Source organism: Anser cygnoides, chromosome 13, assembly GCF_040182565.1.
Source record: "Anser cygnoides isolate HZ-2024a breed goose chromosome 13, Taihu_goose_T2T_genome, whole genome shotgun sequence".
NCBI lineage: Eukaryota > Metazoa > Chordata > Aves > Anseriformes > Anatidae > Anser > Anser cygnoides.
Window position 1 is genome coordinate 21,930,912 of NC_089885.1, and position 19,636 is coordinate 21,950,547.

Genomic DNA, 19,636 nt, shown 5'->3' on the forward strand with positions numbered 1-19,636 from the left:
GCCTGGTGGCCAAAAGTGGGTACTGCAGGCGCCGCGGGGCCGCGCATGCGCGGTGGCGCCCCCCGGCGCCCTCTGCCGCCGCCTGGTGGCCAAAAGTGGGTACTGCAGGCGCCGCGGGGCCGCGCATGCGCGGTGGCGCCCCCCGGCGCCCTCTGCCGCCGCCTGGTGGCCAAAAGTGGGTACTGCAGGCGCCGCGGGGCCGCCAGTGATGTTACTACATCATTTACTACATTTTTTCCTTCGAGTGATGTTACTACATTGATTTTGGTTTTGGGGTGTAATATGTTATGCTGTTAAATTTTTCTTCCTGTGCAGAAGAAAAGTTGAGCTAATTCCAGTTAGCTTCAGTAACTTGCTTTCTCATATTGTCATTTCAATATTCAAAGCTGAAGCAAAAGCATTGGTATTGTTGCTTCTAGAGAGACGCCAGTTCTCCGGTCTGTACTCTGCATGCTGTTCAGATAAGCTAGAAAAAAATAAAGTAAAAGAAAAACAGCTGCTGCTTCTCCTGCTCTCTTTCTGCTTTCTACTTTCTTGTGCTTTGCCCCTCCCCTTTCCCAGGTGATTGGCTTTGGGTTCCAGGCAGGGCCTAATGGTAATTGAGTCACAGGCATCCCATCAGAGAGCTCATTCTGCCTGGGCTGCAGTTTGGGGTAAGTGCTTTGTTTTTGCTTCAGTCAGTTGCAGGGGTCTTTAGGTGGGTCAGAGTCTACGGACTGATGCGTTTCCAAGTAGAGATAGGTACATCCTTCTTTGTGAGGTAACAACTAGTAGGATCCTTGCTGATCCTGGCTGGAATAATAATAATGCACAACACAGAAATTATATGAGAAAGGACTGGCCTATAGCAAATCAAAGTGCTCCCAAGGGGTTTTTGTTCTAGTAGTAGGGTACATATATCTTACTCTTTGTATTGGTAATTATTTGGAAACCTAAGGGTTAAAAATAATGACCGGGAAAAATCAACTATTAATTTTGTTTCTAGTGACTGTAGGCCTCAGAGAAGGGCTTGGTCAATTGGCAACTTGGAAAAGGCATGACCAGATAATAGTAAGATGGGATACCCCGTCAAAATAGGGGTGAATGTGACAGAGGGTTATGTACCACAATCTGTCATGTTTGATGCTTGTGAGGTGTTAGCTTGTGGAGATTTAAATGCCCAATGACAACTGAGCAGAGAGAACAAGTAAACTGGGAGAGACCCAACAGCCAGATTGAGAACAGCTGTATGGAAACGATCCTCTATTGCCATCAGAGAAAGGGAGAAACTCAAGGAGAAAACAGGAGAGAAAACAGGAGGCTCTCTTTGAAATGTGGCAGTTCAAACATTTGAGATTGAAACAGGGTATGGGGATGTGAATGCCTGGATAGAATGGGTCAAATATGCTGTCCAGAGTCTCAACCGTAGCACTTGCTATGCTTGTGCCTCGGGACGACCGACTGCCCGGATAGTGCCCTTCCCATTGGGGTGGACCAGGGATTCCCAGGGGATGCGATGTATGATTGCATTGTATCAAGAAAAGACTGCCTGGGGAAATGAGGCCTGTAAGTCTCTCTCTTTGCTGTTCCCTTCCTTGCGTGATAGCAATATCAGGGTTCCCCCTGCATTCTCTACAGCTAAAGGTGACCATGCAGCTTGCCTCTCAGGGCAGGGTGTGAGCGCTACCCGGCATCTGGGAGAATTTGCCTTGTGCACGAGGACCTTGAATGCTACCAAGGACCTGATGGGAAACTGCTCAAGACTTGAGATCCCCAGGGCAGATCTGTGGTGGTACTGCGGAGGGAAGATCTTACGGTCCACCCTACCATCTAATTCGGGAGGCATTTTTGCACTTGTTCAATTAGCTATACCCTTCACCCTGGCATTTGAAAGAGAAACATCACAAATACCCAGAAGAAGTAAAAGAGGCTTAGGAATATCATTTGATGATAGAGGGTACATAGATTCTCTTGGGGTGCCTAGAGGAGTTCCCGATGAACAGAAAGCCAGGAATCAAATTGCTGCAGGGTTTGAGTCGCTGTTCTGGTGGGTAACAATCAATAAGAGTATTTATTATAGTCAGCAGATATTCATAAATCATACAAGGGATGCGATAAGAGAAATCGCTGAACAACTAGATGCCACCAGCAAAATGGCTTGGGAAAACAAAATAGATTAGATATGTTGATCGCGGAGAAAGGAGGTGTGTGTGCGTGTGTGTGTGTGTGATACTGAGCAACCATTGTTGCACTTTTATACCCAATAATACTGCCCCAGATGGCACAGTAACTAGAGCGTTGCAAGGGCTTACCACCCTTGCCAGTGAATTGGCAGAATGATTAGGAACAGGCACTTCCATCACAGGATGTTCGGAATCTTGGTTTGGTAAATGGAAACGGGTCCTAGCGTCCGTATCTGCATCCTTGATCGTAGTAGCAGGAGTTTTGACAACCCTTGGTTTTTGCATTATCCCCTGTGTAAAAGGACTAGTACAGCGGTTCACTGAAACTGCACTATCGAAAGAAATGACCGTGGAGCCACCACCTTACTCCCGTAAGGTGATGATATTAGAGGGGATGGAAAGCAAAGAAGGTGAAGAAGAGGAAGAGATCTACCAAATTACACCGCAGAGAAAAGTTTTGCAAAAATCAACAATTTATAAAGAAGAAAAGGGGGGAATTGTGGGAATAAAAATGTTGTTTTTGCAGAGTTACGTTGTTTAGAGGGAAGGAATGCGGTGTTGAGATAGGCTCGCAGCGATAAGAAAGCTTAACGGACAACCTTGTAAAATGCAGACAACCGGACTCCTCAGAGCAGCTAGGTGAAAATCACGGTGTCAAGTCAGATCAGTGAAGAAACATTACCACTTCAAACAGTAAAAAAGTCAAAAGAAATTTGAAATTGAACAGGCCGGCAACTGAAGGCCACGTAGTGTCTGTGAAGCGTCGGATAGGTTGTGAACCCGGAATACCCAGTCAATGGGGAAACAGGGGAGGGTCCCGGTCGTCGAGAAAGAAAGTACATAAACCGTACTGTGTGACTAGTAGGTGCGCTCCTGCTTGTGGGACGCGTGCCATTGCGATCGCAAATAAATTACTACTTCACTGAGATCCTCGCCTGAGCCTAAGCTACTGGCTACGGAGTGCTTCTCACACTCCCTGCGCGTAATCCTGGCTACAATATACCGCGTTATCGAAGGTGCCTTTTAAACAACATTGATAGAAACTCAGGGGGCGATAGTACTGACCCTGGGTGTGGAACTATCCACGCAGGGAATAATCCACACTGCACCAAATATGGTAGCCACAGGAACGCCAATATACATAGCGCACGCCAGATGCAACGTGAGAATCCTGCAACTGGATGGCCTGTCGCAAATGGCGAAAGGTGGTACTGGCTACGTGGCAATAAAGCCAGGAAGGTGTTGCCCCTGGGATGGAAGGGAGCTTGCACCCTGGAGGCAATAATTCCAAACGTAACTATTATTGAAGACCCACAAAGCCAAAGGCCCCTTGAGACCACACGCAGGATTAAGCGGACTCCAGACAATTCTCTAGTAAAATTCTCTAGTATTTCACAGCTTTGCAAGGTAGTTTTTACCTTGGTTAGGGGTGGGTGAATTAGAAAAAGCTATTGTAAATATCTCCGCTATAACTGAAGAACTAGAAAATAAGTTTGATAAGTTTGCAAAAATAGGACTGTAGAATCAAATAGTATTAGATTCATTAATAACCTCATAAGGAGGAGCGTGCACTGTAATTAATGCTAGTTGCTGTATAGATGTAGATCAAATGGGACGAATTTGACTGATATTTGGGGGGAAAAAAAAGTATACTGGGGGGGCGTGGGGGGGAAAGATCCTACATAGAGTAGCTCAAGATGACAGTTCCTGGGCATTTAGAAACATTTGGGAGAAACTAACTTCGTGGTTACCTGAACAGAATTGGCTCAAACAACTATTTGTTGGTATTGTAAAAATAATGGCATTGTACGCCTACCATCCCCCGTGACATCCGAAGAAGACTATTGCGCCTTAACGTTGGAGAAACTCAAGAGCGCGGTACGTGAAGAGGTGCAAAAACAACAGTAGGAGTAAGGAAAGGAGAGGAGGGAACTGTGAGAAACTAAGTTGTGTTTTTGCAGTAGAGAACTAATTTTCTGTGTTCCGAGGTAGTTGTGCAGTCATAATGAGGAGAAACGCTACGTGGGTAAGCGGACAGTAGGCGGCCTCACTGTTCCGAAATAAGGCAGAAGCTTGAGGAAAAACAGGTTGAGCAGGCTGGGAACGGTAAAACAAAGATCACAGGTTCCTGAAACAGAAGAAAGGGAAAAAAAAAAAAAAAGGAAATAAGAAGGGAGCAATTAAAGGGTTGAAAAAGAAGTAAAATTGTACATACATGGTATAGAGGAGCGTCGAGCAGCTTGTGAATCTGCAGTACTCGGCCAATGAGGACACAGGGGAGGGGATCAGGCGTCGGGGAATAGGGAATAAAAGTTGATGCTGTGCTTACTGCAATGCGCTCCTGATCGGCAGGACGCCCGCCACTGCAACCGCGAATAAAATAGCCTCAGAGAAGATCGTGTGTCAAGAAAATTATTTGAGACGTTTCTCGCAGATATACTTGACGAGGGAGGACCAAGAACACCCCGCCCTTCTTTAAAAAAAAAAATAAAATAAAAAAATAAAAAAAGGCATCACAGGGGCAGCCTGAGGGTCGCCTTCCCACAGGGAAGCGGCGCCGTGATTGGCTGGACCGTGAGGGCGGAAGTGGCGTCACGGCTAGCCTTAACTCAGGGCGGAAGCGCTCCGTGATTGGCTCGGAGGAACCCAGGGCGGAGGTGCCGTGCAGGGCTTGCCGGCACTATGGGCGGAAGCTGTCGGGCCGGGCCGCGCTGGGCTCAGCTCGGGCCGGGCCGCCGAGGCGCGGTGCCGCAACGAGGTTGGTGGTCGGTGCCGCCCCGGGCCGGGCCGGGAGGGGACGAGGCGGCGGGCGGTTGGGGCGCCACGCGGTCGGCGGCTTCTGCGGAAACGGCCCTTGTGCGGGGCGGGGGCGGCGCCGCGCCGGAGCGGAGCGGACCGGGCGTGCGGAGGGATCTGCACTGCGCGGGGCTGCGGAGGGCTGGGGGGGAGGGGGGCGAAGCGGCGCGGGGGGGACGGTTGCGTGCGCTTGGCCGACTCCCCTCTGCGTCGGATGGACTGCTCCGTCCCGCGGCATGCTGGGAGCTGTAGTTCTGTGGCGCGCGGCCGGTCTTTCCCCGAGCCGGGGCCGGGGCCGGGGCCGGGGCCGGGCCGTGCGCGCCGGGAGGCGCAGGTTGCCGCTGGCTGCGAGCGCGGCTGCCGGCGGTGAGGCGAGCGAGAGCCTTCGGGGGCGCTTCCCCGGAGCGTCGGGCCGGGAGGGGTGGGGGCTGCGGCGGCCGGGCGCGGGTCCTCGCTGCGCTCGATCGTCGGGCTGCGCCTCGGAGGTTTTCCTCCCCCCGCGCGCTGACGGCCGGCTCTCTCCTTTCCCTGCGGCTCACCAGGGCAGAAGCAGCTCCCCGCCGCTGGGACCCCTGCGGGGTTTGTCGCCGAGCGAAGGTGGCGCAGCAGCTGAAGGGAGGAAAGCTGCAGCTGGCGTGCTGCAGTCGCAGGTGTCCCAGGAGAAAGAGCAGCCCGTCTGTCCCAGCTGTCCGGGTAAGTCGCAGCGACCTCCGGGTGAAATCCAGGCGTGAAGGGGATTTTGGTGGCTCTCTTACACAGCTAGTCCTACCAAAGATCGCATCGGTTACGAAAAGTAGTAGTAACCTTGTAGTTTGCGTGTTCTGTAACATCTGTAGCACAATAAACTGGCAGGTGAAGAAATGAGCGGGTACAAATACACGTGACTCCATCGCTGAGATTAAATAACGTGCAGGTTCTTCTGCGTTTTGTCTTTCAAAGCGCGTTGTTTGACTCGGTGATCCTTAACGATGATCCTCGGTGGTCCCTTCCAACTCAGGATATTCTATGATTCTGTTGTTGCCGAGCGCCTGAGCTTTTTGCTCACATTACTGAGGAAAGGAATGGCTGTGCTTCTTCCCCACCCCCCTCTCTTTTCCTTTTTTTTCCTCTCCTCTTTTCCCTCGATGACGGGGACTCGAAATGTTTTTCTCAGATGTCCATGCGAAAATTTAAAAAAAAAAAAGAAGCTGATGGTGAACACTGACAGAATTGGGTGACACTTTCAAGGTAGAGGGCAAAGAACGTGGAAATTTCTAGTACGTTAGTGTTACTCTGTTAGCAAAACCGACGTACACGCCGCTTGCTGTTCCTAGTTTTTTGGTTTGGCCTGGTTTTCCTTTCAGAAGTCTCCCCGAAGGCCTTTGTGGACAAAACTTGTCCCGCTTCAGCTTTAAGAATTATCCTAGAAATAATGAACAAGTGCTTGCAGGGCTTTCCGGAACGCTAGTTGTGGTCAGTCAAGAACGAATTGGGAGGCAATTCCTTTCGTGGAATTGCAGAGTGATCGAGAGATCAAGGCCAGCGTTGTGAAGAAATAGTGCCAGGTTATAGTCACAGGTGACTGCCTTCTGAAGGGAACAGAGGCTCCCATCTGCAGACCAGACCATCTTTACCGAGAGCTTTTCTACCAGCCTGGGGCTTGGATCAGGGACATTGCTAGCGAGCTTACGAGCTTAGTTCAAACTTCAGATTATTCCCTACTCCTGCTCTTTCACGTGGGTACCAACAAAGTTGCAGCAAGAAGTCTGTGTTCAATCAAAATAAATTTCAGGGCCCTGGGAAGATAGCTAAAGGATTCAGAAGCACAGGTTATCGTCTAGCATTTTGGGATATATTAAACACAGCGTAGCCAGCTGGTCAAAAGAGGTGATTCTCCCACTGTATTTAGCGTTGGCGAAGCCTCTCCTTCAATATTGTGTGCGATTCTGGGCTCTACAATATAAAAAGAACGTTAAGATCCCTGAAAGCGTACAGAGGAGGGCAACAAAGCCGGTAAAAGGATTGGAAGGCACGCCCTGTGTGGACGCTACGGTACTTCTGCTAGCTCCTCGGAATTGTATATAGTCACGAGTAACACTCCTGATTCTAAATACATAGTCTTTCCCTGCATATAAGCCGAACGCTATTCTACAATCGTTTGCTCCTTCTGGCAGTGGATTCTGTCTTTCAGTGATTTATGGGTACTTTACATGTCCTGGATATTGCTTTCCAGATACCTGGAGCTTGCTAGCTTTTCTGTCTCCCAGACGTGTGGCTGGTAGCGGTCTAGTCTTGTGAGCTGTGCTGCCGTGAAGTCTGTCACCTGTTGATGCTGAAGGTACTTTTCTAGAAAGAGGAAGGTGGTAGGTACAGTTTCACACCAGGACATCAACAAAATCACGTACTCTTTTTATCAACTCCAGACGTGTTTCCTTCGGTGGCTTCTGGACTTTGGTCCATATTGTAGGCCCCGAGAAGGAAGGAGGTTGGCTTTTCATAACCACAGTTTCTTCCAGCTGTTTCAGATGGATTTCATGGTTGATTCTAGTTGAAATGACTGCCTCAGGAAAAAAAAATAACAAAAATGATAGTCCAAACAACTTAAAAAAAAAATAAAAATAAAAAACAAACGAAAACACCGCTCCCATTTCCTCACAGCTTCTTCATTTGCTGTGGTATCTTCTTTATGGAAAGAAGTGTCCTTTCCTTCCCAAGCTGTAAAGGAAGAGTTCAGGTACTCTTCACTTGTGCGCTTTAATCTGTGACGTGTTTGTTCGCATAGAACTTCTGGGAAGTTTGGCGGTAGAGTTTAGGGTTTACATGTTAGGTAAACAGAAGTATCGCTCAACTCAGAACATAGTTAAATAAAAGTACAATATTTATTTAAAATGAATAAGTGTGCGTCTATAGTCTTGTGTCCTTTCTTTGCAGAACTCAATAGTTAGCCTTTATACATATTTCTAAGTTGCCCGGTTTATCAGTGTACAACACAGCATTCGGGAATATCATCTGAGATTTTAGGTGAAGAGGACTGTCCTTTGTTCAGTTGTGCACTCTTGTGTGTCAGCCCTGATTCTGAACCGTATAAAAGCTGGAAACTTCTTTCCGGTTTTCTCTCTAACCTCACTGAAGTGTGGGTACTTCCCAGCCTACGTGATACTATTCAGCATGTGGATATTCTGTTTCCTCACACTAGCTACAATTCCGGTGAAGTTACACACCTTGAGCCTGCATGTTAGTGTTTCATCCTTTCAGTTCCACAAAAGGAGGGTTCAGTGGAAGTTTTGAATCCTGTAGAGTGGAATACAGGTTTTTAGCCTCAAAGGCTTTAGTTCTTTTTCCCTGGTGAGCTTTGGAACAGAAGATATGTAACATTAACAGTTTTTTATTATTCATTTCAGGACACTTTGACAGCCCTCCAGGATCCGATGATGCAAAGCTCACTGACATATCCTACCCAGGAGACCAACAATCTGTGACATTTGGAACCAAATCCCAGGTGGGAAACGTAAGCGATCAAAGTGGAGCAAGAATTCGTGTTGAGCATGGGGATTCAAATAACAAGTGCATTTTCGGGAACTGGCTCTATCCTTCATCGCAGGTGAAAGCAGCTCTGCGGGCCCTCCAAGGAGGCACCTCTGCAGTGATTGCAAGTGGAACCCACCCAAAGATCTCGGGTCATGTCATCACAGATGTTGTGGAAGGGATGAAAGTTGGAACTTTTTTTTCAGAGGTAAAACCTGCAGGTGAGTACGGAAGTAACATGTACATTGGGAGCTGTAGAGATTTCCTGGAAGTTTAGGGTCGAAATTTGGCTAGGCCTGCCTGTTCAACAAATGGGAAACTACGCTCTGCTTGACAAACGGCTTTTGAAAGGTAATTTTTAACGTTGGAATAGAACATCTTGAATCCTCTGCTCGGGTTCCTTCCAGCTGATGACTTGCTGCATCAGACTTGCATTCAAAGAACTAGGTAGAATTTGTATTGCTTTTAGTCTTAGAGGTTATCATCTATTATTGAAGATTTCAGGGTGAAAGCGTGCATATAGAATGTACGGCTGAACTAAGATAGTGTGTAGTTTGGGTTTTTGTCGTAAGTTCTTTTAATGACTCGGTCTTTTGTTACCGTATGTAGGAATGTTTTCCTGCCTCTGTGTTGCTGTGACAATGTAACAAGGGCCGCAGAAAGTCAGACCAAAGATCAGTGATCTTAGCAGAATGGAACGAGTATAGAGCGATACTTGTGACTTGCACTTTAAGACAAGCCAATGCCTTTGAGTATAAAAACGCTTAATGTGTTTCTTGTAAAAATCGGCCATATCCTTTGAACCCATGTAAACACTTAGCATCCGTGGGTCACAGCAGTCACGAGCCTTAACTAGGTATTGTGCGTAAACTCTGGAGCTAGCACTATGTGGAGAACTGCTTCCTTTATTTTGTGTGTGTTTGTGGGCAGGAGGAGCGTTGAAGTTTGCTTCCTGCTAGCTTTTGATGCCCCCGCCTTCTGTATGGAAAGAGAACATGGGTGATCGATCTCTGTTCAACTTCTATGATATGAGACATCGTCTTTTCCCTCATCGTCTCTTTGTCACATGAAAAAGGTTTTTTCTTAGTCCTTTTCTACAGAAACTGTTCCAAAAGTTTGGCGATCCCTGTTTCTCTTGGCTGAAACTGTTTTTATTCTACTGTGACCTTTTTAAGATAGGCAAAAATAAAATTCTGTGTAGCATCCAAGATGCAAATGAACCCTCAGTTTATGAGATAGCAAGGCTAACTTTGAGTTTTGATTAGACTGGTGATGTTTCTTGTTGCCTTTCCTAGGCCTTTTCCAAAAGCTTAAACGTGTAAGTTGCTCTTCGACGCTGATAAGCATTGAGGTGATGTTTTCATAGGATTATGTGCAGTACCAAGGCCTGATTTCCCCTTTTGCCTCTGCATTTCTTCACGTTTATCTGCTTTGAATTGTACTTGCTATTTGGTTGCATAGCGGCTGCAAAGGAATCACAGGCTGGTTGAGGTCGGAAGGACCTCCAGAGGTCACCTAGTCCAACACCCCTGCTCAAGCAGAGCCACCCAGATCTGGTTTTCCAGGACCACGTCCAAACAGGTTTTGAAACCTCACAAAGACTGTGACTCCACGACCTCCCTGGGCAGCCTACGCTAGTGCTCAGTCACCCTCACAGCGAAAAAGTATTTACTGATGTTCAGGAAACCACAGGAGGGGAACATCCTATGTTTCGGCCTGTGTCTGTTGCCTCCTTTTTTGTTCCTTGGGTACCAGTTAGAAAAGTCTGGCTTTGTCTTCCTTCCACCCTCCCTTCGTGTATTTACAGACATCGATGAGATCCCCTCCAAGCCTCCTCTTCTCCAGGCCGAACGGTCCCAGCTCTCCCAGCCTGTCCTCATAGGAAAGGTGCTTCAGTCCCTTACCATCCTCGTGGCCCTCCGTTGGACTCTTTGCAGTGTGTCCAGGTCTCTCTTGTACTGGGAGGCCCAGGCCCAGCACTCCAGGTGCGGCCTCACCGTTCCTGAGCAGAGGGGGAGGATCGCCTTTCTTGACCTGCTGGCAATACTTTGCCTAATGCCACCCAGGATACCCTCAGCTGCTTTTGCAGCAAAGGCACATTGCTGTTTCGTGTTCAAGTTGGTGTCCACCAGGAAACTTAGCTCCTTTTCCGAGAAGTTCCTTTCTGGGAAAAAGTGCGATATCAGCGCTTTTCACTTTGTCCTACTGCAATAAATTTGTATCAGCTATAAAGCTTTTCATCTTGTAACCCCACGTCTCAGACAATTACAAATATGGTGAACAGCAAAAGTAAAGGTGAAATCTTACTGCGACCCTTCCTCTACCATGGAACGTGGTTACTCCCATTCTTTCTTTTGTCTTCTGTCTTCCAAAACACACTTTAAATACTCAGGTAACTTTTTAAAATGAACTCTTATCTCCTCGCGTGTGTCACTCTTTTTCAAAGAACACGAAAATACGCTCTACTTTATAAAGTATGACCTCGCTTTAAAAAGCTGTTTTAACACTCCTTAATTAAGTCTTCTTAATCAAGTGTCCGCTAGTTCTTTTCTTAACTCCTGTTATTTTCCTTAACGTGGGAATTCCTGCTCTGGCAATTTCTGTAGGACACTTCTGAAATAGAAGTCCGGGCCTATTAGTCACATTTCAAGTCATCTGTCCTACAGACAATTTCAAGAGAGTTAAAAATGAAAACGTAGCTTATCCGTGAGCTACTTGAGAACTCCTTAGTGAAATGCTGCGTGAGCCTTTTGACTTGTTACTTCTGCTTCTGTTTCAAAACTTGTTCTGTATCGTTTCAGTTTGAGACAGGTTCTTTGATATCCATGCCACGAAGAAAACCTTTCTTCTGTAAGAACCCTTCAGTGTGCACAGGGAGAGGCGTGGAGAGAGCAGCTATTCTGCAAGCTGTTACGCAGGCCGCTTTTGGCTTCCAGTGCTGTTTGTACATTCCCGTGTTGTTTTGCAATCTTTTCTCTTTTCGTTAGTTGTCTAACTAAACTTTTTCAAAGGATGCCTCCCTGTTTTCAGTTTTCTCCTACGCCCTGAGATTTAGCCGTCCTTCTATTCTTTTGCTCAGCTTTGTTTGTCCCCTATGACCTGGATGATCTTGCTGAATCTCCGTGATGCCTTGAAAAGGGCTGTGCTCGGGGACCGTGGCAGCATTTTGGTACCTGATACAGATTTTCCTGTTCTGGCATACAGTGAATTTCTTTGATATGTCTATTAGGACCGTACATGTTTTCCTGCTTTGAGTAAGGAGTTGGAAGATGAAAGGTTAGCGTTCCTTTCCTCCCACATGGGCTGTAACCTTTGTCTGCATGTCTTGTGGTTGTGTTTTGTTTGTTTGTTTGTTTGTTTGTTTTGGCAGGCCCTCCAGCAGAGCAGCAGGGTGAAAGGTCTCGAGCTGGTGGCAGGACCCTGGCAGCTCTGCAGCCTGAGCAGGTGAGAGAACAGTATGTGCTCACTCTATAAGGTTGGGAACACGTGGCAAGTCTTAAAATACAGGTTTATAACACAAATGGGTCCTGGAAAAAATCAGCTGGCTCCAAGCATTCAGGGAGTCAAGACAGTGAGAAGATGTGTCAGCAGAAATGAGCTGAAGTGAGCCAGATGTCAAACACCATGGAATTCATATAAGGATGCAGTTCAGAAGCTTTTCTCTTTTGGAGAGCGGAGATTATTTATCGTCTTGCTGACTTATTACCTGATCACAGAGAAGAAATTCTCTTGGCAAACGAGAAGGACTTAGAAGAAGCTGAAAATAAAGGTAATATTATGGGTCCTTTCATGGTACTCCTGTTGTCATGAGCTTTTCTGGGCCTCAAAGGAAATGAGCAGAACTAGAATATTCTGTCACCTGCAATTGGATATTATGGCTGTCACAGGTTAGTGAGCCCAGGACTTTGAGAGCTTGTCAGTGGAAACAGCTGCAGCTTCCATAATTACATGAGAGATGTCTTCATCAGAGAAGACAGAGAGGCCTTTGAAAACAGCAACCCACGGCATTGTTTAAAAAAAAATAAAAATCTAAATAAATAAATAAATAGCGTTTTCTTTTGCCAAAGGAGGCTCGCTTTAGAAATTGAATATAGAAAGTATCTGCCCTGTTATCGTCATGTATGAAATAGCATGAGTATCTCCTGGGCTGGTTAACGTAATGTTTGGCCCCTGTGGGGAAGGTTGTTACTTAAAAATGATGCTTTCCAGAACGAACCATATTACCTTCTGACCGAGGAAAGTACAGTTCAGGCAGCATAGACTAAATCCGTTCTTTTGTGTTCGAGTGGTGCATCGAGAAGCTGGTCTTGGGTTAGAAAATGTGTGAAACTGGCACGTCACAAACTGTAATGCAGAGAGATCTTTGATAACAAAAGCGTATTTCTGTTGGTGAGTTACTGGAAGGCTGCAAGAAGTCTTGCCTCAAAAGACTCTTCTGAAATGAATTCTGTTGCCATCCCAATTTTTTTTTTCTACGGGCACATTCTTGGGACTTGCTTCTGCAATGTCGAGAGTTATGCAGGGTTGGTTTTTGATACCCAGCGTAGAGAAGGAGTTAGCTTACATTCAGGTGCTGCGGTTTCTGCACGTGTCTTATAACGTAGGTTCCCTGCTTAACTTGCAATTTATGAGGTTCCTACCAATGAGCACTTTCCTGTCCATGCCGAACGCAGCTGAGTTGCAGGCTACCATTAAACATCAAATGTTTAATATAGATTGTTAATAACAAATCGCAACTGTTAAGAATATATGCTAAAAAAAATAAGCACAGAAAGTAGAAGCTCTAGGCTGTGAGTGGTCTGTCCCATACTGATACTGCATGTTTGCACTGAGGCAGAATGATTGCTTTTACTCACTTGTGGAGCGATGAGTCTAGGCTCTCACTGCTAGTATTTTTAGCAAGACGGATTGAGCATTTCTCTAACATATGAGCAAGTGTTTGAGGAGCAAGTGATGGGTATGGGCACTTAGAAAGAGGCTGCCAAAGGGCAGCTTCCTATTTTATAACTGAATTTTGTGAGTGTTGGTCCTCGTTTCATACTGAAGGGGAGTATGCTCTAGTGAAGGGAGTATGTTCACGTGAAAGGAAAAGGCACTAGTCTCCCTCGTCTGCCATTATTACTTCCTTGCTGCTAGCTTCCTTGCTGCTAGCTTTCTTCATAGAAAGCCAGTATGTTTCCTCGTCACATTCTAGTCTGCCTTCCTAGACTTCAGCCTTTGCCTCCTGGGTCTCTTGCCTTGCATAGACAATCTCTCCCCTTCTCCTCTTCTTCATCTCATTTGTAAACCTTTTATCAGGCTGATTCTTACTGGCTTCCCACCCCCACCCCCTGACCTTTTTCTATTTTTTCCTTTTTTCTATTTTTTTTTTTTACAGACTTAGGATGGCTTGTCTTGTTAGTTACTTTTCTTCCTGCCAGCCCCCAGCCTCAAGTTCTCCGATGCGACTTCAGAGGATCATCTTTGATACCTCCGCATCTGAATAATACGGTTTCTGTCCCATGCTGTAGCTGACGGCAGGACGGACTCTGAGTGCAGAGGAGAGGTTGCTTCCTCCCTAGTTTCCTATTGCGTCTCATAGTGGTTTGGGTAAGCAATTTCAGAGGAAATTTGACTTCTCCGTGGAGCAGCGTGTGCCTGACAGCTAGCTGGAGACAGCACACACAGCATTGAGTCAGTGCTCCGAGTGCAGTCCTGAGTCGCAGTAAAGGTAAAACAATTGCAGACTGACAGTTTAGCTTCTAAGGAGCATATACAAATAGCACGTTTGCCTCTGATGCTTAAAAGGCAAGGTTCCGAGATCATATTTCACGGACTGCTTCCTATAGATTTCAAGAAATGCAATCGTTCTGAAGCACAGCCGCGCTTTAACAGAACAAACTGCCTTGAGACCCATTACGTGGGAGGGAAGCGGGGGCGTAAGTGACGTCAGGGCGTGCCCTCACCGAGGGCCAAAACGGCTCCGTGATTGGCTGGACCGTGAGGGCGGATGCGGTGTCCGAGCGAGCTGTCATTGAGGGCAGGAGCATTCCATGATTGGCTGGGAACCCAGGACGGAAGTGGCGTCACGGCTAGCCTTCACTCAGGGCGGAAACGCTCCGTGATTGGCTCGGAGGAACCCAGGGCGGAGGTGCCGTGCAGGGTTTGCCGGCACTGTGGGCGGCAGCGGCCGGGTCGGGGCGCCGAGGCGCGGTGCCGCAACGAAGTTGGTGGTCGGTGCCGCCCCGGGCACGGAGTAGCGTGCACCCCGGGCACACGGCGCTTGCCAGCTTTACGGGAGCAGGTTATGTAGCGGGGCTACATAACACAGAACAGCTTCAGCTGTCGGGGGAGGGGAAGGCGACGGGGTCTGGCCGCGATGCCGGGGCAGCGTGCTGCCCAGTGCTGAATAAACATACCTACTTTACGATCTTATTGATTGTGGACTCCGTTTGCCACAAGTCAGTTTGGCGAGCCAGCCAGGAGACGCTCTGCTCGGCTGCGGGATCGACTGCGGAGCGGATGCCCCTAGGTGCACCCCGAGTATTTTCCTCGGAGGAGCCTCCGCTCTCAGCCGCTCACCGCGGGAGCAGGCCAAGACCTCCTGACGCCGCGGACAAACGGTGCGTCTTACAGTACGGGAAGGGCCTGTAAGTCGTACGTGTGGCCGGGGCGGCCGGTAAATCGCGCAGAGACGTCTGGCGTGCAGCATAGTCCCCGTATGGGAGGAGGGTACCCTACAGGCTGACCGACCGAGCGGCCGCTGGCGATCTTGGGAGTAGATCGAGCAAATCCGAGGTTACCGCTGCATCCCAGTTTTGGGAGCCGGGACGGACCCGCTAATGACTGTATAAGAAGCAGGAGAAGGGTAAGCGGGCCTCTCAAAATTGTGACAAGGTTACCTGGGTAACATTTGCAGCTGCTGGAGGGATATTAATTGGAGCGGCAACAATTGTATGTCTTATTTGTAGGTGTCTGGGTGTGTCGTGTTGAAAGCATTTGTGTAAGCGTATGCGTTTGAGACAAAGTATTGTCGTGAAGCGAGTTACAAACAAGTCTGGTTGTTGTTTTAAGTGATATATTCCTGTGGGATGAACGAGAAGTGCGGGGGGGCCTCTTTGCGTGACTGCGCCGCGTGAGTGAGACGCAGCATCGCCGCGAGGCGAGCGCGGAGTTCCAATCCGCGGTTCCGTATTCTCCGCGAGGGGAACGGCCGGAGACGAACGAAGCGCACGACAGACCGAAAGGAAGCGCTGCTTTATCCCAGCGTTGACTGGTGGTGCCCAATGTACGGGCCCGCTGGTGTAGCTTGTAATCCTCTTAAATGTTTCGAGTGTGACAAGGAGAAAGGCGGGAGCATTATCTAAGGAACAGTTGAGAAGTTTGGGTATGTTCGCTGTGGTGTTTGGTCGGTTTCCCAAGTACTGGGGGGGGAGCGGGGCTGACTGATTATCAAAGCGGTAGAACGGAGAGTCACTTCTTTGGCGGTTCGGGCTTGAGCCCTGGGAATTTGGTAAGAAGGGGGAGAGCGAATTTATTTAGGCCTCAGTACCTTTTTAAACCCCCATACTGATGGATACGTAGGAGTGATTCCTTGTTTTGCGTGGGCTTACTAACAAAGTGCATGAGAAAAATTGGCATTCAGCTTGAAATTTGGTCCTGTTGAAATGTAAACTTTGTGGAAACGGTGGTATTGTTTGTCTAGAAGACGGAGGGCCGAGTGCTTCAGGTGTTTTCCCGAAGTCCTGTGGATTTACGATTGGAACGGGGCGCTTTAATAATCTGAAATAGTAAAGTTTGTATGTGGAAAGGAGAGTTTAATCCCAGAGAACCGGGACATCTGGGAAGAAGATTAGGAAAAGATAGTAAAAACCTGTCACAGGGCCCCAGTAAAAAAATAAAAATAAAAATAAAAAAAAACCCTAAAAACTAAAAACCTGTCACTGGACCCCCAATCACTGGAGCCCCAGGTGTGGCTAATGAGGGTGGTGAGCCCAGCAGCCCCTCCTCATAGAAGGGCTGCACCTGGGTGCGGATGGCAACTGCAGGGCTGGTGGAGGAGGAAGACGATGAGGAGGCTGCAGTTGCAGTTTGTCTGCCTTGCGGCCCCTTTGCTGCCTGGGGGCAGCCAAGCTGGGTCCAGAAGGGTCTTAGAGAAACCTTAGAGCGTGGTGAGGTTACTGAGCGTTGCTGGGGCTACGGCAAGGAAGAAGGTGAGTGCAAGCAGGAGTCCCCAGGATCGTGGAAGTCCTGGGCAGCAGGGCTGCCTGTGTGCTGAGGCTGGGAGCGGGAGGACTCGCCGAAAGTTGGGGTGGGTGTGTGCGCGCACGTGCAGGCACGGTGATCCCTGTATGCAAGGAAAGCCCCGCGTGTCTGTGCACGTGCTGTCATTCTTCGTTAATCTGAGCGACTCGTACTGTAATGCCGTTGACATATAGCGACTGCAGATGACATACAGTGTTACACGGCAACTAACATTGTACAACTCAAAGGACTGCCTATGCTCACCCCAGACACCCTTGAGGGTTTTCAGACTGCCCCATACTTCTGCATCACCCGCCAAGTGCACCCAGGTCCTTGAGCAAAAGCAATCCCACGGATGGCTTTGCCTTTGCCTGAGGCAGGAATAAGTCAGACTGTCTTCCCCAGTATGTTTTGTTTTTTGTTTGTTTGTTTGGTTGCTTTTTTTAAATGCGCTGCAAGGACTTTATCCCTTTCTATGTGTGTAGGAGTTTTGATTGGGCAGGGCTAGCTCGATTGGCAGACTAACCAGGTGGCTGTTGCTGCATGTGCATCTGTGGTGGTTTTACCTTGCTAGGCAGCTGAACTCCACCACAATTGCTCTTTCACTCCCCCTCCTCAGAAGAGGAGGGGAAGAAGAAACAGAAAGAAACAACTCATGGGTTGAGATAAGGATAATTTAATTAAAAGGAAAAATAATTATTAAGGGAAAATTGTTATTAAATAATTTAACTAAAGGGAAAGGGGGGAAAAAAAAAACACACAAAGGCTGTGTGGAAGTGCAGAGGAAAGAAATCACTCTCCACTTCCCACCAATGGGCGATGCTTGACCACGGCCTTGAAGCAGGGCCTCAACGCACGTACCCATTGTTCGGGAGGACAGATGTTTTCACAGCGAGAGCCCACCCCTCCCCTCTTCTTCCTTTTTCCGCCTTCTATTGCTGAGTGTGGCATCATATGGTACGGAACATCCCTTTGGCTGCTTTACGTCAGCTGCCCTGCTGAGGTTCCTTCCTCCCCTCTTGCCCACCCCCAGCCTGCTGGTGCTGGCTCGGGGGGGGGGGTTGAGGGAGTCCTGATGCTGTGCCAGCATTGCTCAGCAGTAGACACGACACCGCTGTGACACCGGTGCTGTTCTAGCTACACGTGCAGAGCACGGCACTGTGTGGGCTGCCCCAGGGAAAGTTAACTCCATCCCAGCCAGACCCAGTACAGCATCCCAATGTTTGAATGTCTCAGCACCCATTGCTTTCAGCATATTCTTTATCAGTCTGCTGTATTGCGTTTTTTTGTTTCTTTGTTTGTTTTCCTGGATGCTGGTGCGGGAGAAGGGACGTGGTATACCCATTCAATGCCATGCTGTTTGGCCCAGATGTTTACGAGGTCATTGTGGAAACGAGTGCCACTGTCTGATTCAATTATTTCTGGCGTGCCGTGTTGCCATGAGACCGTGAGAAAAAGTTGCATTTTTGCAGTAGAATGCGTTTTTGCGGTGGAACATTCCACTAACCTTGCACATCCAAAAGTGATTGTGCAGGCATGACAGCAGCACAGCAGTGGAGAGGACGTTAAACAGATAAGGGGAAGGTCCCACTGTCCCCAGATAAGGAGGATAGGTAAGAAAAACAGGACGAGCAGTGCAAAATCAGTAAAAGCAAGAGATCGTGGGCCCTGTGGTCACAAGACAAGATGGGGGGTAGAAATTAACAGTTGGTCAAGTAAAATTGGATATACATGGTATAGCAACAAGTGTTGAGTAGCTTGTGAACCTGTAGCACTCAGCCAGTGAGGAAACGGGAGGAATCGAGCGTTGGGTAAGAGGGAATATAAGGTTACGATAGACTTTTGCTGGTTGCTCCCGCTCGCAGGACCCCCGCCGCAGCAATTGTGAATAAAACAGCTTCACAGAAGACCCTGTCTGAGCAAGTTACTGAGATTTTTCTCGCAAGACTTGCTTTTCAAAGCCCAGGATGGTGTTCCGGGTGGAAAGCTATGTTTCCGGCCCTGCGGTGGCTGCTTCCAGCACCCCGAGCACACGGCGCTTGCCAGCTTTACGGGAGCAGGTTATGTAGCGGGGCGGCCCTTCGGCTGTCGGGGGAGGGGAAGGCGACGGGGGCTGGCCGCGATGCCGGGGCAGCGGGAGCCTCTCCGGCTGCCGAGCTTCAACCTGCCGCACAGCTCAGCGCCGCGCAGCCGTTTCCTCGCTGCCTCAGTCCCCCCCCTCCGGGAAAGGCGAGAGAATAGGGGGTGGGGTGGGGTGGGTAAAGCGTGCGGGTTGAGATAAAGACAGTTTAATAGGACAGCAAATTAAGAGAAAGTAACGACACCAACGTGTACGCACACGCAAAGCTACCGCCGCACGCTGCAATTGCTCACCGCACGCGTGTCCGGTTGCCCGGCCGGTTCCTGAGCAGCAGCCGCCCCCCGGCCGTCCTTCCCGGTTCCGGACACCCCTTCGCGGCCAGCTCGGGTCGCCGTCCCGGTCGCGCCTCCTCCCGGCTCCCGGAGCAGACAAAGCGTCTCCCCTCCGGCTCGAGCGCGCTCAGCGCTCGCAGCCCCTCCTCGTGCGGCGGCTCCGCTCCCCCGGTCGCCGCGCCGGGCCGAGCCCCGCGGCCCCGTGCCTCGCTCCGGAGGCGTCCGCAGGCGCTGAACGGAGGGTCGGAGGACCCCCGCCGGCGGCAGCCTTCTGCCGGGCCTTCCTTGCCGGCGAGAGCCCCCCGGCCTGGCCCGGCCCAGCCGGCCGCGCGCAGGTCCCGCGGCGCTGCTCGGTGCCGCCGGGGCGGGCGGCCCGGGGCCCCGGCCAATGAGGCGGCAGGCGGCGGCGCGGCTCCGGGGAGATGGGCGGGGCATGCAAATCACGCCGGAGGGGAGGGGAGGGAGGGCGGGCGAAGGGGCGGGGCGACCGCTCGGAGGAGGCCGAGCTGCGCCAATCAGCGCGGAGCGGAGGTCGGGCG

At 49.4% G+C, this 19,636-nt stretch overlaps 2 protein-coding genes and 1 long non-coding RNA gene across 14 annotated transcripts in view; 2 read left to right on the forward strand and 1 right to left on the reverse strand.

Moving 5' to 3' along the window:
* ZC4H2 (zinc finger C4H2-type containing) overlaps nt 1-19,636 on the forward strand; it is a 99,957-nt gene that overhangs the window by 32,022 nt on the left and 48,299 nt on the right. The window lies entirely within an intron of this gene.
* Nucleotides 2,003-19,633, reverse strand: LOC136791864 (uncharacterized). The gene is made up of 2 exons (XR_010834805.1): nt 19,059-19,633; nt 2,003-4,290 (listed from the first exon to the last, which is right to left on the reverse strand). It is a non-coding gene; the product is annotated as an uncharacterized lncRNA (long non-coding RNA).
* On the forward strand, nt 4,479-12,513 carry LOC136791854 (uncharacterized). The gene is made up of 7 exons (XM_067004971.1): nt 4,479-4,483; nt 4,776-4,920; nt 5,501-5,651; nt 8,339-8,445; nt 8,539-8,683; nt 11,833-11,906; nt 12,004-12,513. Exons 1-7 carry the CDS (start codon nt 4,479-4,481, stop codon nt 12,067-12,069), a joined length of 693 nt encoding a protein of 230 aa, XP_066861072.1. The 3' UTR covers nt 12,070-12,513.